The 16,450-nt window shown below is 43.0% G+C and overlaps 1 protein-coding gene across 1 annotated transcript; it reads right to left on the bottom strand.

Annotated features, from left to right (window-relative positions):
* Nucleotides 1–515: 515 nt before the first annotated feature.
* PLAC9 (placenta-specific 9) lies at nucleotides 516–15,204 on the bottom strand. Its single transcript, XM_009332693.1, has 4 exons — nucleotides 14,974–15,204; nucleotides 3,976–4,076; nucleotides 2,192–2,312; nucleotides 516–691 (listed from the first exon to the last, which is right to left on the bottom strand). Exons 1-4 carry the CDS (start codon nucleotides 15,029–15,031, stop codon nucleotides 681–683), a joined length of 291 nt encoding a protein of 96 aa, XP_009330968.1. The 5' UTR covers nucleotides 15,032–15,204; the 3' UTR covers nucleotides 516–680.
* Between the last annotated feature and the right edge of the window lie 1,246 nt (nucleotides 15,205–16,450).

Genomic DNA, 16,450 nt, shown 5'->3' with positions numbered 1-16,450 from the left:
AATTGCCTGCTTGTTAATCAAGAATGTGCAAACACCTTCTTATTTCACGTGCATACGCACGCTCTCTCTCTCCATTCTGTCATGGGGGTGGATGTTGGAATTAATTCTGGGTTGCATTGTCACTACGGCAAGGGAGGAGAGTGTAAAGATTACAGAATAAGGTGGCTGTGTGTCCAAATGACAAATTCTAGTCCCAGTTCTGACTAGGACGTGCAGGCAGCAACGTGACTATGTCCAAAGCCAGACCACTCCATACACTCATTTTTGTCAGACAACCTAAGCATATCTTGAGAGGAAATTGCAGCTGAAAGTGTATCTTCATTGATTTACACCGATAGCAAGAGTTCACTTCTTTGCCAGGGAAGGAGTAAGCTTTTGACTTAAGGGAAGTTTGTTAGCTGTGCTTTAGTCTGGACCCCGCCAGATGTTGTTTTCTTACTGAGAATGCTGTACTTGAAACGCAGTTTTGATAAAGTAGGGCTGCTGAAAGATTTAAAATATAAAGCTTTGAAATAGTGTCTAAAAGCAAACACCTCTTTATTATAAAGCACAGGAACACAGAAGGCAAACTACAGCTGAGGATTGTTCATCCCTGCTCAAATTCTGGAAACACAAGCTTATTAAAGGAACAAAAGTGCAACTGTTCATGACAACCATGCTGTCTTCTGGTTTCGCAGTGCTCAGCTGGTATCTGTATAGAGAAGAGTTGATGTAATTACTTTTGGTTATAAGATCAGGATCAATCTTTGTGGATAAACATAGTTTAAAACATGAATCCTGCTACTTCCAAGTGGGGAATTGTCACTTTGAATCACCAAATCACAGAAGGAAGATCCTGTCTGCAATTCTTGAGCCATTTAGCAGTTGTTGCAAGCTCCATCTGAGTAGTACTTACTATAGATATGCTGCAAATATGCCGAGGTTGACTTAGGATTTCCATTTTAAATTCACTGTACCACTTTACTGGAGTACTTTTTAAAATAAATTATTGCTGCAGGGGAGTAACTTAACTGTTACCTATTAACTGCCCCTCACAGAAAACTGGAAATTTTAATGAGTAACAAAGTTGGTGAGGACGTATCAGTCATGGTGACCAGATCCATACAGCCAACTGCAAGAACTAAAACCCAGCATAAACTCTACTGCTGTCTACTTCGAACCCACCTTCTATCATGTAAGTGCCCTATAGTACGCAGGTGGGTATGTACCTGTGTACAGCTATCTTAAACAAACAAACAACCGAACACTGACAAAACTGACTTCATAAACATGTCTGTGGATGGTCGCACCTTTCCACAAGAGGTTTATTTTCCACCAGGAGTCTCTCTCACCTTGTTAAATGCATATTGATATTTGGGCAGAGAATGAAGAGGCCAGAGCGTTATAATAAGCTGTGCAGAATAGGTGGTCTCATCCAAATTATTTCTGTTGAGGTTTAATTTGTTCCGAAAACACTTATCCAGAAGCATGTTTTGTGTGAGGGGCTTGCGTGTCAAAGTTGGGTTTAAGATATCAAAATGGTAATGCTTCCGATAACTTTTTTTTTGTGTTCTGTTGCCCTCCTTTGTTTCATTTGTCACACATGAAACTAAAGAATCACAGGCTCTTAAAACTTTCGAAAGAGACCTTGAGATTGCTTAGTCCTTCTTGCTGTTCTAAGGTGTGATGCTTGTTTAACATTTCCAGTGCTGGGGAAACTACAGTCATATCCTTTCAGAGGTTTACTGTCCTTGTAAGAAAGCTTTGCTTTGTGTTTTTTGCTTGAGTCTGTCTTGCTGCATTATTTCTTGTTTTACCCACTTTTGCAATGAGGAAGAAAACACAGCTTTCATCTTTGTGGCAGCCTTACTCGTTCTGGTGGGCTACTTCGATATTCTTTAGTCTAAACATCCCCGGTTTAACAACCTTTCTGTGGTAGCTTCTGTGTAGCTCATGTATCTAGCTCCTTGGCTGGCTTTTTGTTTGTTTGGTGTTTCCACCCCCACTCCACCCCTTTTCTTCCCCCCCTCTCTTTAGTGGTTGTTGAAACCTGGTGTTCAAAACTGGACCCGGTATTTCAGCTGAGGCCTTAGCTGCACTGAATTGAATGAAGGAATTGCTTCACATCTTGGGGGGGAGAAAAGATGACATGTTTGGTAATAACATATGCAACACTGTTTTCGACTTAGGTCATGCCCCGCAAGATACTTACCATCAAAAATGTCTATAAGTGGGGTTCCTGGAGCGATGGGGATATTCGATGTTGTCTCACTGATGATGTTGAGGAGCGATTTGACTTCTGACTCTAGATGCTCCACTGTTTTTATTACCTTCTAATGAAAACAAGGGAGACAAATGGAAAAAGGGGGTAATCAAAGGGTCCAGTGGAAGGAATCGTACCAAATATGTTAGCGGAAGTGCAAATCTAATGTCCCATAATGCTAACAGCTAATGTAATTTATATTGCGCAGTGCAGATTTAAATATTTCTTGTGTTATGCTGGCCTCTAGTGGCATGGAGTATTAAAACTTTGTTTCGCAAGAGTTCAATTACAGCACCTCTGTATAAAGAATCAGCCGTAATTTGACTTCTTGGAGGGAGCTTTGAATCATAGAATCATAGAATTATTAAGGCTGGAAAAGCCCTCCGAGATCATTGAGTCCAACCGCCGACCCAACACCACCATGCCCACTAAACCATGTCCCTAAGCGCCTCATCTACACGTCTTTTAAATACTTCCAGGGATGGGGACTCAACCACTTCCCTGGGCAGCCTGTTCCAATGTTTAACCACTCTTTCAGTAAAGAAATTTTTCCTCACGTCCAATCTAAACCTCCCCTGGCGCAACTTGAGGCCATTTCCTCTCGTCCTATGGCTTGTTACTTGGGAGAAGAGACTGACCCCCACCTCGCTACAACCTCCTTTCAGGTAGTTGTACAGAGCAATGAGGTCTCCCCTCAGCCTCCTTTTCTCCAGGCTAAACAACCCCAGTTCCCTCAGCCGCTCCTCATAAGGCTTGTTCTCCAGACCCCTCACCAGCCTTGTTGCCCTTCTCTGGACACGCTCCAGCACCTCAACGTCCTTCTTGTAGTGAGGGGCCCAAAACTGAACACAGTATTCGAGCTGGTGCGGCCTCACCAGTGCCGAGTACAGGGGCATTAATGTATATAAATACTTTGCATTAATTTGTTTTTAATTCTCTCTCATTTCTGAGCCACCGTCATATCCAAGAAAAGAATCTGCACGGAAGATGAGAGGAGCTGGTGGGGTGGTAAGAAGAGGGCTGGGACTGGAGCGGGAGAGAGGTAATGTTGCCATTTGAGAACCAACAGCATGCAGTTTGGCAGCTACCCAGCTGGGAATAGTTAGCACTGGACACATATCTTGTGAATGCTTAAGACAGCAGGCAAAAAAAATTAAAACTTTGCAGCTTTCCTACAATCCCAGTCATAGAGGTCATTTAGCTTTTGAGCGTCTGCAGAAGCGAGCAGAAACTCCTCCGTCAGTCTTGGAGTCACCTGCAGCATTCACATCTAGCCAAGAGCAGATGTGAAACTTTACAGGTATCAGTTCTGAGACGGTTATATTAAAGGCACAGTTATAAACATTATAGAAAAGGCTGATATGTAATAGTGATTGGTTAATCAGTTGTTTGGGATTCATCAAGATTATATGTTTCTGGTAATAATGGCTTTATGGATAGTTACAAACCATGACATCTGAAAAAAATAGTCAGACCTTGAATAGGATAAAATCAAGAAGGGACGGTGTCTATAGACATCATTCTTCTTTCTTTTCATCAAGATTATATGTTTCTGGTAATAATGGCTTTACGGATAGTTACTAACCATGACATCTGGAAAAAAAATAGTCAGACCTTGAATAGAATAAAATCAAGAAGGGACAGTGTCTATAGGCATCATTCTTTCTTTTCTTTGGTCAAAAGGATGAGGCAGAGGTCTGGTATGGTCCAGGAGCCAGTGCAATAGCTCTTACCTCTTCAATAATATCTAAGCGTTCGTGCATCGTATCGTGTTCGTTACACCAGCTTCCTCTTCCCAAACTTCCAGGTAGCACACTGACAGGGTCTGCAGCAGCTGGAAAAACAGCCACAGCTAATTAGCAGGAGCTTTTTAATAGCAGTCCTTACCTTTCTGACTTCTGAAGTGGTATTTTGCATGCTAAACAGCATTGCTCATGAAACCAATGTAGGAGTCCCAGGTAGAAATTGAACCTCTCTCCCAATAACCACGGCTATACCCCAGTGCTGTGAATGTCCCCTTGCTTGTACACGTGGTCACAGTTGGTTGGAACAAAGTGTTTTCTTTTGCCAGGGGTGTTTTTTTGTTTTGTTTTGTTTGTGTGTTTGTTTTACACAATCTGTTTTTTCCTACCTGTGTAGGGTAAGTTTATAGACTGGAATTCTGTCTCTACAAGTATAAAACCTAAGCGTTGGGAAGATCTGCCTTACACATCAGTTACTCTTAGGCTTTCTTCAGAAGCAGCTGGTATGCTAAAGCTTTGAAGAGTAGCTAAGTTTGCTAAGTTAGTCCACTTATTCCCCGAATGGGCACAAGCTGGTGATTCCACCGTGCCAGAAACTTATCCATAATAGTCTGAGTTTGCAATGGGAAGGGATTAAAAGTGTGTACAGCTGATGCCATTTGCTGACCAAGTCACTCGGATATGGTGCTATATACAAAGTCACTTCTCTCTATCAGTTATCTGCATTTACCTCTCGGTACTCATGAGCTCCTGCTCTTCGAATGTTTCATTCTGCTGGCTCTACTCCGTGAAAGGTCGGTACCCGCTGGTGTCCGTGCTTTGATGGAGCCAATTTCCTTTTCGCAACTTTTGTGCAACGTCCAGTAACGTTTAGATTTTAATACCTGTGCATAGAACCGGAGCGGTGTATTTTAAACCCCACTAAAGTGATAACATCTTGCTCCGTGTGACGTTAGGTCTTGAGGCCTGAAGAAGCTACGATAATGAGAAAGCAGCAGTAACTCATTCTGTTGTCGTTTGATTGTAACAGAGACAAAGAGGAAACTGTGAGCTTGTGATATCATGAACAGTAAGAAACGTAAGAAGAGCAGCTAGTTCTGTCTTCAGTACTGTCGTGCGAGCGCGGTGATTTGGAACTGCTGCCGTGCTTCATCGCAAGTCTGTGCCAAGATTTGGGGAGTGTAGGTATCGGATGGTGGCAAACACACGTCAGTAGGGATTGTAGCCATTGCAGTTTGATGGGATGAGAGGGGTACTCTGAGTTGGAAAGGTCTCCTTGACATTGGAGGGCGGGGAGGAGGAGAGGATTAAAATGTGATCTGATGTACTAGGCGTTCTTTAGAAATTGGTTTGGCAGAGCTTAAGAGAGAATTTTTGGTTGTTTATTTGTGACACGATTGTGATTTGGGTTTTTTTGGTGCGTTCACCAGGAGGTGGTGCTGTTAGGACAGAATCCCAAAGAATTAACCTACCTGTTTACGGAAGACTGCTGAAATATGGCAGGTACTTAAACACTAGCTGCTTTGCAGTTGCCTTTTTTTCCCCCTTTGTTGCTGCTGGTGGTGTTTTGGGAGTGTTGTTACCTTGTAACTTAGTAGTCAAGTGAACCATGCTGCTACTTAAAATTTTTGCTTGTTTACATGTTTTTTCCATCATGGCTGGGACGATATGGAGATACTGAAATTCTGTGTCAGAAATGGAGGTTACAAAGCAGCGGTCAGTCTTTGCCTACAAACCTTGGCTTTCCTAATAATTGGATAAGAGCAAGGTAAGCTCCATTTTTACTGTCAGAGATTAATAAAATTTCCACCTTTCCAATATTCCCAGCTCTAGCTCTCAGCATCAAACCTGATGGCCTGATTCAGCTCTACGCTGGACTGCCACCCGTCGTGTTGGAGAGAGGACCAAGGGCAAGCAGAAGGCATTGGTGATGCGGTAACTGCAGATCAGTTGTAGACTGCTGGGAACATTCCCAGATCTAACTACAAATGAACTGTGACAAAACGGAGCAGAAATCATTAGGAGGACTAAGAGCAAATGGAAGAATTTAAGAATCCCCCAGGAGGTTATTTTTCACTGTATTAACCTAGCTGTAGATGGCTGGATCACAAGGTTGGATGGAAAGTTTGGGTGAAGGCCAGCACCAGTTGTATGCGGCTGTTAAAGGAGCTTTTGGCCAGCCGTAAGGTACATGCCAGTTTTGTCCGTTCCCTAGAAATGGAAATGCAAGATGGTTAATGTTGGCTACTCAAGTTAGCGTTGGCCACTTCCCTTTCTCTGATCATGCATCTTGTATCATGCTGGTGCATTAAAGAAAGCCCAGAGCTCTGCTGTAGGAGAAGCAGAAGTAGCTGTCTGTCCTGCCCGAATCAGACTCTGACCCAGAGACTCTCCGGCCTTTCCAAACTGCCTAAAGGCATGGTGGGCATGCCTGTTGGCACTGTGCAGGGGCTCCTTTCACCTTTTTCCTGATACAGGACCTTAAATCTGCAAAGTGACTTTTTGAAGCAGAAATTATATAAGCTCTTATCCAAATTGCCATTTTAATCATTCCTTTAGCGTGAAAGAGGATTCTGATTCTGCTCAGCACAAACCTCAGCATTGGGCTGACTGCTACGCTAGGCAGGTGTACATAGATGGGGAGGTTAGATATGATGGATGACCCTGTCATTTGTTCAAAGCAGGGTGAGCCATGATAGGTATGTCTAGCCAACGTAAGGTTGTTGCATCTCACTGTGAGGTTAGCAAAACGTGTGCGCACGCACGTCTAGAGACCTAGGTAAGGGGGTTGTTGTGAAATGCGGGACTCGGTAGTGCTTGGTTCCTCGGAGTGGTTGGTTCCTCTCTTCTGACACGGAGACGGACAGCTTCTTGGCACTCGGAGCACATTGCTGCATTATAAACTGTAATGGGCTTACCGAAGGAGGAGGGAAGTGTCTTGTCCTAGTTTGATAGGACTCTAAGATGTTACCCAGAACCACAGGACTACTGCAGTGCCAAAAATTTGACAGATAGCCTAAGCGTCTCAGGAAACACCTGATAGCTGTGGTTAGCGAGTGGTAAGAATTAGTAGAAACCAAAGCGTGCCTAGTTCCCAGACCTCACGGTATGGAGCTGGCTGAGGGCTGACCCAGCAGAAACCCTCTCAGCCAGGGCCTGTGTGTCTGTGTCCAGTTAGCGACTGTCCCACCGGAGCAGAGGTGCTCTTGCGCTTGCGATTGCCCCTTCACCACCGTGCCAGAACAGGGTACTTCGGGTGGGCGGTTGCTGCTGCTGGCTGGGCAGCCAGTGCTGTGGTCAGCGTAGTTTTCTTCTGTTTTCTGAGCCTTGGCTTGAGGCTTTGGCTGCTAAAAACCCTGATTGTTACTTTGTTGTCCGGCTTTAGCTCTTAACCCGCAGCCTTTATCTCTGGGACGGGCTGTTCACAGGACACATCTGGTCCCTTGTAAATATAGCCCGTATCTGGGTCACTACGCTCAGACAATTCAGCCGAAGCAATAATTTCCATGTGCTCAAAGAGAATCACACATTGCTTATGAGCGCTGCCCTTCTCTGTCTTGCAGTTGGTGAAGGAAAATGACACCGTCTGCCGTTGGCACTGGCCTTCGCCAGCAGCATCTCTACCTCACGTAATAATAGCAGTCGCCTTGTAAAGGGAGTGAAGGATGGAAGGCTGCAAGCCACGTAAGCAGAAGACTAATGGCCTTTAAAGATACTTCCATGTACTTGCTCTCTTGTTGCTGAAGAAACATTTTTAAAATGTAAATTAGAATTTTTTACTTGCCTATGTGTCAAAGCACATGCATAAATGCAGAAAACTTTGATAGTAAATTTTAAAGCTAACAGCTTTTGAAAGTGAACTGTTCTTTGTGTGCTGTATAAATTACATATTTAAAATGTGTGGGTATTTGCAACTTCTGACAGCTTAAGGAAGTGTGTAGGAGGCATATTTCAATGCCTTAAATATCTCATTTGAAACTTAATGGATTACTTCAGGCAAATATTTGTTGTAATGTTTCAATATGGCAGAGAGAACATTATCTTCCAGGTAATTTCCCATCTGCAAATTCCCACCCGATGCTTCCTGCAAGTGAGATGCTTAGTTCAGTTCTTGAAGTCCGTTCTATTTGATATATAGGTGGTTATTTTCCATCAAGAGTCAGAACTCTCTTGTTCAAGATAAGAAAACGACCCGTGCCTTTTTTCCTCTGATTGAGTCCTCTACGCTATGTTGGTGGCGCCCATAAAGCTGGGTAGTTCGAACCTCCCTGTGCTGTGATACAGTCAGGCACCAGCAGATGGAGCAGGAAAATGGAGAATCTCTGAGTTGGCTGCTAATGGGATATGTTTAATAGAAGAATATGCTTAATGTTTGAAAGAAGTAGTGTGATGAAGAGTAAAGATCTATTTATCATGGTCAGCCTGACGGTACAAAACTTGATCTTATAGCAGGGGATAGAAAGAGCAATGAAGTAAGAATTAAAACAACCTTAGCAAACAGGTTAACTGAGAGGTATTCTAAAACTAAGGCCTTTGCTCTGAAGCTCCTCAGCCTCCTGTACGTTTGATATGTTCCCCCCAACCCCGCAAGATGTTGCTTCTATGCGCTCCCTGAAGAAGTTCCCTTCTAGGACCATGAGGATTCTGTCTATCCAGATGCTGTTAAATGGTTAATTTGCTGTTAAATGGTTCATTCTGATGATCCAAGTAGTTGCTCATGTTAAGCATCAGAATAAACCTGAGCAGCTGTCTCTTCACTGTCATTTGCTGCAGTTACTAAGAGTGACAGAACGGAAGTACGTGGTCACACAGATCTGGTAGGTCTTTGTAAGTATCCTTCCAAAGATGCCTTGCTGGTCAAACTGAAGTTGCAGGCTTGATACAGCAATTGCTGGGTTGGGTTCTTTGGTCTGTGTTACGGAGAAGGTCAAGCTGAGCGACCATAATGTTCCCTATTGGTCTTAAAGCCTATAAAATTCCTTTTGCATCGTTCTGTGATCAGTGTGATTTTTGAAGGTTGTTAACTGAGAGTTCATATTGCGCTCAGTAGGGAGGGAGGGGTAAAACAAAGCAGGCCACAAGCCAAATGAAAGACAAGCGAGACTGAAACAGGAACCAGGTGGCAAATAAGGAAGCCTGAAATCATGTGATAGACCAAGGGGAATAAAGGAGAACATGTATAACTCTTCAGAAAAACATACTATGCTGTGTGTTCTTGTTCTCACTGCCTTAGGTTTGGAAGTATCATTTTATTCCTGGAGCGTATAGCGTAAGGTGGCCAGAGAGCTTTTAATGAGAAAATGAAGGGAGTAGTAATGGATTTATGTTCCAATAGGAAAAAAGGTCATGAACGTGAGTATCGAGTTCAAATGGTGAACCCCCTAACCGGTTTGGGAAGAATGTGACAGACCTCTGAAGGGATTTGCTGATCCTTGCTTAAATTATTCCACTTGGAGTGGAATTGGAGTGGAGTTGGACTCCACTTTAACATGTGTATATAACTTCGAAGTGTTAGCTCAAGAAATTACAGGGTTTACAAAAGTGGTTGATGAAGTTAACCTCCAGCTGCATACAGGACAGGTTCAATTGCTTTGAACCTGAACTGATACTAATACTATCAAACTTAGTCTCCAGTTATGTCAACCCTTAATTACGTTGGCATCCTTAGATATGGAAGTACTTTATTAACTTTCTGTACCACTGCCGGTTTCATTATCACCAGTGGGCCCAAGTTCATTTTAAGCTGTATTATATATAACTTAATCCGTATCAAATGTCATTGTTAGGACACCAAAGAGAATTGATTTGGATAGAACGTGTTGTATTGGAAATGCTTTTTAATGCGCAGATTGGACGTAGATCATCTTCCAGGCTGCAATCCACAAAACACTGCCTAATGCTTAGCTGTGATGTAGGCACCTCTGAACCTCTTTCTAGAGTTTAGAGTTTCTAGTTGCTTAAAGATAAGGGAATTCTTGCCTTCAGTGATTGCAATGAAGACTGCAGGAATTGTAATAAATATGTAAAATTTCTTAGCTTCTTATATACTGTCATAGGTTACTGTGCTTTACACTGGAGGCAACTACAGGGGTTTGCTTATATATACATGCAAATATATATATATACACACATGCAAATATATATATACACACACATAAATATATACATATGTATGTACACACACCTTTAGTAGGCTCTAGCTTTTATGGCAGAATGATATTGCAAATTCCACACAGGGCAAACGTGGAATATCCAAAGTGGGAGATGGAAGGTAGGCACTGTGTATTAGACAGAGAATTGACAGTAGAAAGCTCTCCTGGAATTTGGGGGGCAGGGGAGGATTGGTTTGGTTTGTTGTTGTTTTTTTTTTTTAAATCATTTCAAGAAAGTACATTGAAAGTTTTTAATGCCTGATTAGGGATTAATCTGTAATCTAGACATTCACTGTATACTTCAACTGCCACCTGAATGCCAAGTCTTGGAAAGATTTCAAACATGGAACAAAAATCCGAGGGATTCCTCTGGTATCCAAGATTCCTGAGCCTCTGATAATAATGAAACACCCCGAAATAAGCTTCTTCCATGAAATGAATTATTTTTAGTATTTGTTTTAGAAGCTAAATAACCATATCAGAAAGTCAAGTTCCAAACTTGCAGACCTGGTTCATACTCTGCTTATCAAGATGTAGAATGTGCTACTACGAATATTATTTTGGATCCTAGATCAGTAAAGATTGAACTTATTTTAATTCTTTTTTCCCTGAAAGAGAAGGACCACAGAGGAAATCTCATGCATCGTGGGATGTATTGCATTAGTGAAGGTGGGTCAGGGTATCAGCCTACCAGTTCTCACCTCTCTAACTTGTCTGTCCCATCAACCTACGTGCGAGATGCCACGTTGTGATGTGTTCTGGTCCTACCGTGCCTCACTTGTGCTTGTGAAATATGCAAAATGAGAAATGGGGCTTGATAGAAATCGTTCCTGACTAGGGGATGGCTGCCATGTGTTTCTGTGTAAAACTACTTCGTCTGGAGGAAGTTTTTGCTATCGTGATCCATGTCGTTCTCTTTTCACAAGGGAGCTTCTGCTCTCGCTTACCCAGCAGCGGGGACTGAGAGGGACTGTACAAGGCCAGGGATAGTTTGTGCTGCCAGTGGGCACTCTTTGTTCAGGCACAGCAAAATCTGGGGCCCCGGCCATGGCTGTCTGCCAGCAGCAAAATTACTACTTGAAAAACCACTTTTCTTCTGCTGCTGCGTTACCATATTTGTGATTGTAAGAAGCACTTAAGTTTTGTATATTTTCATTCAAAGGAAGGAGGATAACAATAAAATGTTCTTGTGAGGGAGCTGTTGGCTTGGAACGTGTTTCCAGCATGCTGGTCTTCTGAACGAGCAGGCAGGGAATATCCTCTTGTGCCTGTTGCTGCAATGGAAAATGACTACAGGGAATTGGACTGATAAGAGACGCGAGCTACATAATTCGCAGGTAGGTTGCTCTAATTCATGCTGTAACTTAATGATGGGATACCCTGATGCTTTGGGCTGCAAACAAAAGTTTCCCTTTATTATGTATTTATTTCAGTGTGAATATATATTTGTTTTGGAAACTAAGGCAAAGTGTTAGGAGGACTATAGCTAGTAGCTGTATAGGACATACTTGTGTGTGGAGAAGGGGATGAGCCGTTTTAGGAAGAAGAGGAGCCGTGTTGTAGCATTCGTAAAGAATACAAATTGTGTAGAATGAGTGAGCTTAAGGCTGGTTTGAGAATGGAGGAGGTGAGGTGCGTGAGTATTTGATGCCACCATCAATTTGAGAATGACCACTAGTGTCTGGGGATAAAGAGTTTTTCAATTTTACGAGGACTTGGCTTTTGGTCTGTGTTTAGTAATAGGAGCTACGGTCATGGGGAGCGGGTGAGGTGAGTCTGTGACTTATTAGTCTGATCTCTGGTTGTGTAGTTTGCAGATGAGTAAGTTATGGTAGTAGAAAGAAATATGATAGTACAATTAAAGAATATCCTCGTAGGTTTTTTTCTAATACTTAAGCAAGTCTAAGAACTTGCTTGAAGATATATTTTCCTCTGGCAGACAGTTCATGTGTTCTGCAACGACTCAGGAAGTAGAACAGTGAGAGAGAGAGAGATACACACGTACGTACGTACGTACATACATACAAGATCCTGGCATTCATGGTCAAGACTCACAGCTGCTTCAACCAGAGCAGATCAGCTGCATTTATAAATACAGTTGCATCCTGCAGGCGAGCAGCAGGAGTCCTGTATTTCTAAACCCCTGACTCTTTCTGGAGTTTGATATTAACCTTTGCTTTACACATGGAGGTTACAAAGTCCACAGAACCTAATAAATTCCTTTTAACTAAATATAACAAAACATAGGGTTTTACAGATATAGAAAATCTGTAAAAAGGCTCACTTCTGCACAGAACCTCTACCTTCAGATGCCTCACGGTCTTAAGAAACGCACCTACATCTGGGTACACTTTGTTGTGACAAATGTTCTTTCTCCTTCCTTGTCGGAGCTCCGAGATGAGTGTTTGCAAAGACTGTAATCCTTGCATTGGAGACAATAATGCCGGTAGGTTTCTGTAAGGACAGAAAATACCTATAACATGAGGTATAGGTTAAACCACTAGTGGTTTATTAGTAGAGAAATATGAGTCCAAGTCTGGTTTAAGGTAGGACATCTCTCATAAATTTTTATCGTGGATTTAAGTCTGCAATGCAGTAGTTTAATCTCCTGGAGGCAAAACGCTGTTCTGTGAGAATGCAAGTGGTCAAATTTGGGGAAAAGCAGGCTGTTCTGAAGGGATTTTTTTCTCTCCAGTTTCTAGGCAATGGTCTAGCTTATAGATCTTCTCAGCTTTGATATTGCATGTGGATATCAGAGGATCCAACATATTCTGAGAAGTCATAATACGTTAGCTGAATGAAGAAAAACATTCTTACGCTTGGTTTACTTTAACTTGTAGTTAAAACCGAAGGAAACTTCCGCTGTTTAAAAACAAACCACGCCACAGCGTGGAGTATTAAGCAGCAGTGCCTCTGCCGGGGCTCTCCTGTTGCTGTCTCCCTAGCAGCATGCTCAGTGTTTGGTTTGCTCCGCTAAATGGAGCATGTCGGTGGGGCCAGCCTGCTTGCCAGGTACTTGTTTACCTGAGGACTCCGGGTCACCTCTCTGCCGTGCATAAACATGCAGCAAAGACTTTGCTGTTGGGGTGCTGCACCCCTCAGAACAATTCGCCCGGAGGTTTTTGTAAGACTGGAAACACGTTTAAATGGGGCAGGTATTGAATGCTCCAGTGCCCCAGGCTACATCGTATGCTACATTTGAGCAGCACCCCGCAAACTAACCCAGCAACAACAGCGAAGAACTAGAAACTGCGGCCATTAGGCAGGAGCGCGTGGTTGCGTCCGGACGGGCTCCCGCGCCAGCCTCTCCTCCTGAGCTGTTTGAAGGCTGAGCTCCGTGAATACGAGATTGTTTTAATTCGGCCATTAATATGAACATAAATTCTACTTTGGCCAACTCCGAACCATTTTTAAGAGGAACCCATGGGAGTGGGGAGGGAGGATCTCTAAGGAAATCAAAAAAAAGTTAGATTCCCCAACTCAAAGGTAGCAAAGGGAAAGCGGGGATGACTTTTTTAAGCCTGTCAGCCAGCCAGGGTACTCCCCTGGCCGTGACAGACACAGAATATCCCATCTTACATAAAGTACACCATTGAGACAGTGAAAAATTATTCCCTGACTGAGTAGCTACCACCTGGCATGGTACTGCGTCTCCACTGCAGTTATTATTCAAGTACTATTCTATTTAGCCGGATTTTATCTGAGTTTGCTAATGATTTCAGCTTGAAACCATACTTTTGGGGGAATAAACAAAAACATTCTTCCAACTTTTTTTTTTCCTTCTTTAATTTAACTTTTTGTGTGTGTGTGTGAAGCTCCCAAAACTCACAAGGGGATAGTGAATACTCGTGGAGTGAAAACAAGTTAGAGTGCCCTGGTTGGGGTATTGATATTTCAGTTCATTACTGATCAACATGACAAAGCCAGTTTGGGTGGGAGGGAGTCAGGGCAAGGAAGAGTGACTGGGACTCGGGGGCAGAAGGGACGAACGGGTTTTCAGGAAATGTTTTGATTGTAATGGAAACTTACTACCCTGCCATGAAATACAAACACTGTGTGTTGTCAAGAAGTAAGAGCAGAGGGAAAATCAAGCTGGGCCTCAGCTAGCAGAAAACACGTAATACAAACAGGCTGGGAAGCCAGGTTTGTGGTTACATGGGGACCATAAACCCTTGAACCAGCCAAACTGAATAGCTTTCAGTCGCACTGTCAGCTACGATGCGATTACAGGTTATTCCAGCGCTAATCTGTTGTTAATGAAAGTAAAATTCAGATGCGAGCTTATCAGATGTTCTGTGTTCGTACTTTGTACTCCCAAGGCATTTGGAGAAGGCGTTATGTGCCTCAAAATCTCAGGAATAAGTAATCCAAAGCAGAAGAGAAAAAAATGCGGTGCTGTTAACAGCAAATCTAAAAAGAAGGGTTTGAATAAAGGAAAATCTTTCTCTGTTCACCTTGAACTTCGATCTCATGTCTGAGTGGGATAGTGTGTGTGTTAATAAAGCTGCCAGAACAGTAATTATGGAAATGCAGGGCACTGGCTGCAGCACCTGAATGTGGTTCTAAATTTCTGAAAATACAGTGATAATATCTCCCATGAGAAGTGAAAAATCTCTACCAAAGCAATATGCCTCCAGGACAGACTTTAATAGCACAGAAATGGAGTTTTTCCTGTTAAAAACAATATTCCCACAGAATTTTGACACATACCTGTGCCGCCTTCATATAAAACCCATAGAGTAAGCATTCTTTACCTCCCCTTCCCACCCCATGCAAAGGCTTTGACCGTGCTACAGTTAAGCTGTAGTTTCTGCTTTGCAAGCTCGGAATCACTTACCTAAAAGATCTCGCTCCTGCAGGACTAAAATAAACGCCAGCGCCCAAAGGCAAAGCATGGTTGCAGCCTCTCCAAGCTCTGCCGTAGTCCTGGTGGGGAGCCCCGCAGCCTCCCTCCCCGGCTTCGCATCGACTCCTCCGTCCAGCCGTTCGTGCTGAGGTTTAGCCAGAGTTAGGAGGAAATATGCCCAGGCTGAGCCAAGATTCTTGAGCTGTTCTCTTCTGCTTCCCTGCTTTTAAAAAAACACCCTTCCAGCTCCGCTCAGAAGTCCAGTTACCCAGGCAAGCTGGCAGTGGTCCAAGCTCCCCAAAGTTGTGTGTGGTGGTTTGTTGGTTTTTTTTTACCCTTGTATTTATTTAGGCAGACTACAACTGGAATGCGCCGAAGAGCTTTGGATCCTGTAAATACAGCAAGTGGGGCAAGAAAAGGAAGGGAGAAAGGAGGAGGAAGGGGTGCTGGATGTTTCTTTCCCCGTAGGATTTCATCTAGGGTGGGGAAAGAGTAATGCTGGAAAACACAGTATCTTTAGATCTTGTGAGCTTACAGGGCTTTTTCCATTATTTGTTCGTTTTGAAGACTGCAAAAACATCTTTTTCGGGCAGTACAAAGCGTGGCGGCGTTGTGGGAGGTGGCAACTGTCTGTGGTGCTTTATGTTTGGACGGGATCATAGGAGCTCCTGAGGAGCCGTCTGAGCTCTTTTCGGTTTGGCAAGTTTTTGAAGTAGGTTAGACTCGGTAGCATCACGTGCAAAAATAGCCCTGCTTATGGTATTCTGACAACGAGTGTGATTTTTAGCAGTATCTTAATAAAACGTTAATTGTTTGTCTTGAGGGTTCATGGGTGCTGACTAGGTAAGTGTCAGTCTTTGACCCCACTAGACTGGTGGTCAAAGACTTAAGGTCTCTCCTTCCTGGTACTGTTCCTCATATTCATTTAAGTTGAGTTGCCTGTTTTCAAACTACTGCAAGTGAAAGCCGAAAGGCCATTAAGGTGTCCTACTTAATCCTAAAGGCCGTTGTCCAGGATAAACAGTGTTCTAACTATTGAAAATACAAACCTGCAAACTAGAACAGATTTCCTTAGTCTTCACCACCTCTCTAGCAGTCAGAAAATCAAGTTATTCGCATAAGATATCTGAAAGTGAGCCTGTAGAGATGCTATCGTGGAGTTCAAACTATAATCATCCTCAGTGGCTTCCAACTCAAGTTAGATTGTAAGCTCAATTACAAGGCAAAATAGCCTCACTAATAAAGATTCTGCGGTAGGAATTTAGCTGGTAACTTCGTTGAGGCACTGAGCAAAACAGGGCACAGAACAACCTCCGTGCGCCCTGAGCCCTCAGGGCTGGTGCTAGTAAGCTAACGTTTTTATGAAATAAAAATGAAATTGGCTGTGAGAATTAGAGTGGCAGTGTTTTTCTGGGTGTTTTGGCTTAAATCACTATGTAGCAATACAGCAACTTTTACAAATTCTTGT

The sequence above is a fragment of the Pygoscelis adeliae genome, unplaced genomic scaffold (genome assembly GCF_000699105.1).
Source record: "Pygoscelis adeliae isolate BGI_AS28 unplaced genomic scaffold, ASM69910v1 Scaffold269, whole genome shotgun sequence".
Lineage (NCBI taxonomy): Eukaryota > Metazoa > Chordata > Aves > Sphenisciformes > Spheniscidae > Pygoscelis > Pygoscelis adeliae.
This window is presented reverse-complemented; position numbering and strand designations above follow the sequence as displayed.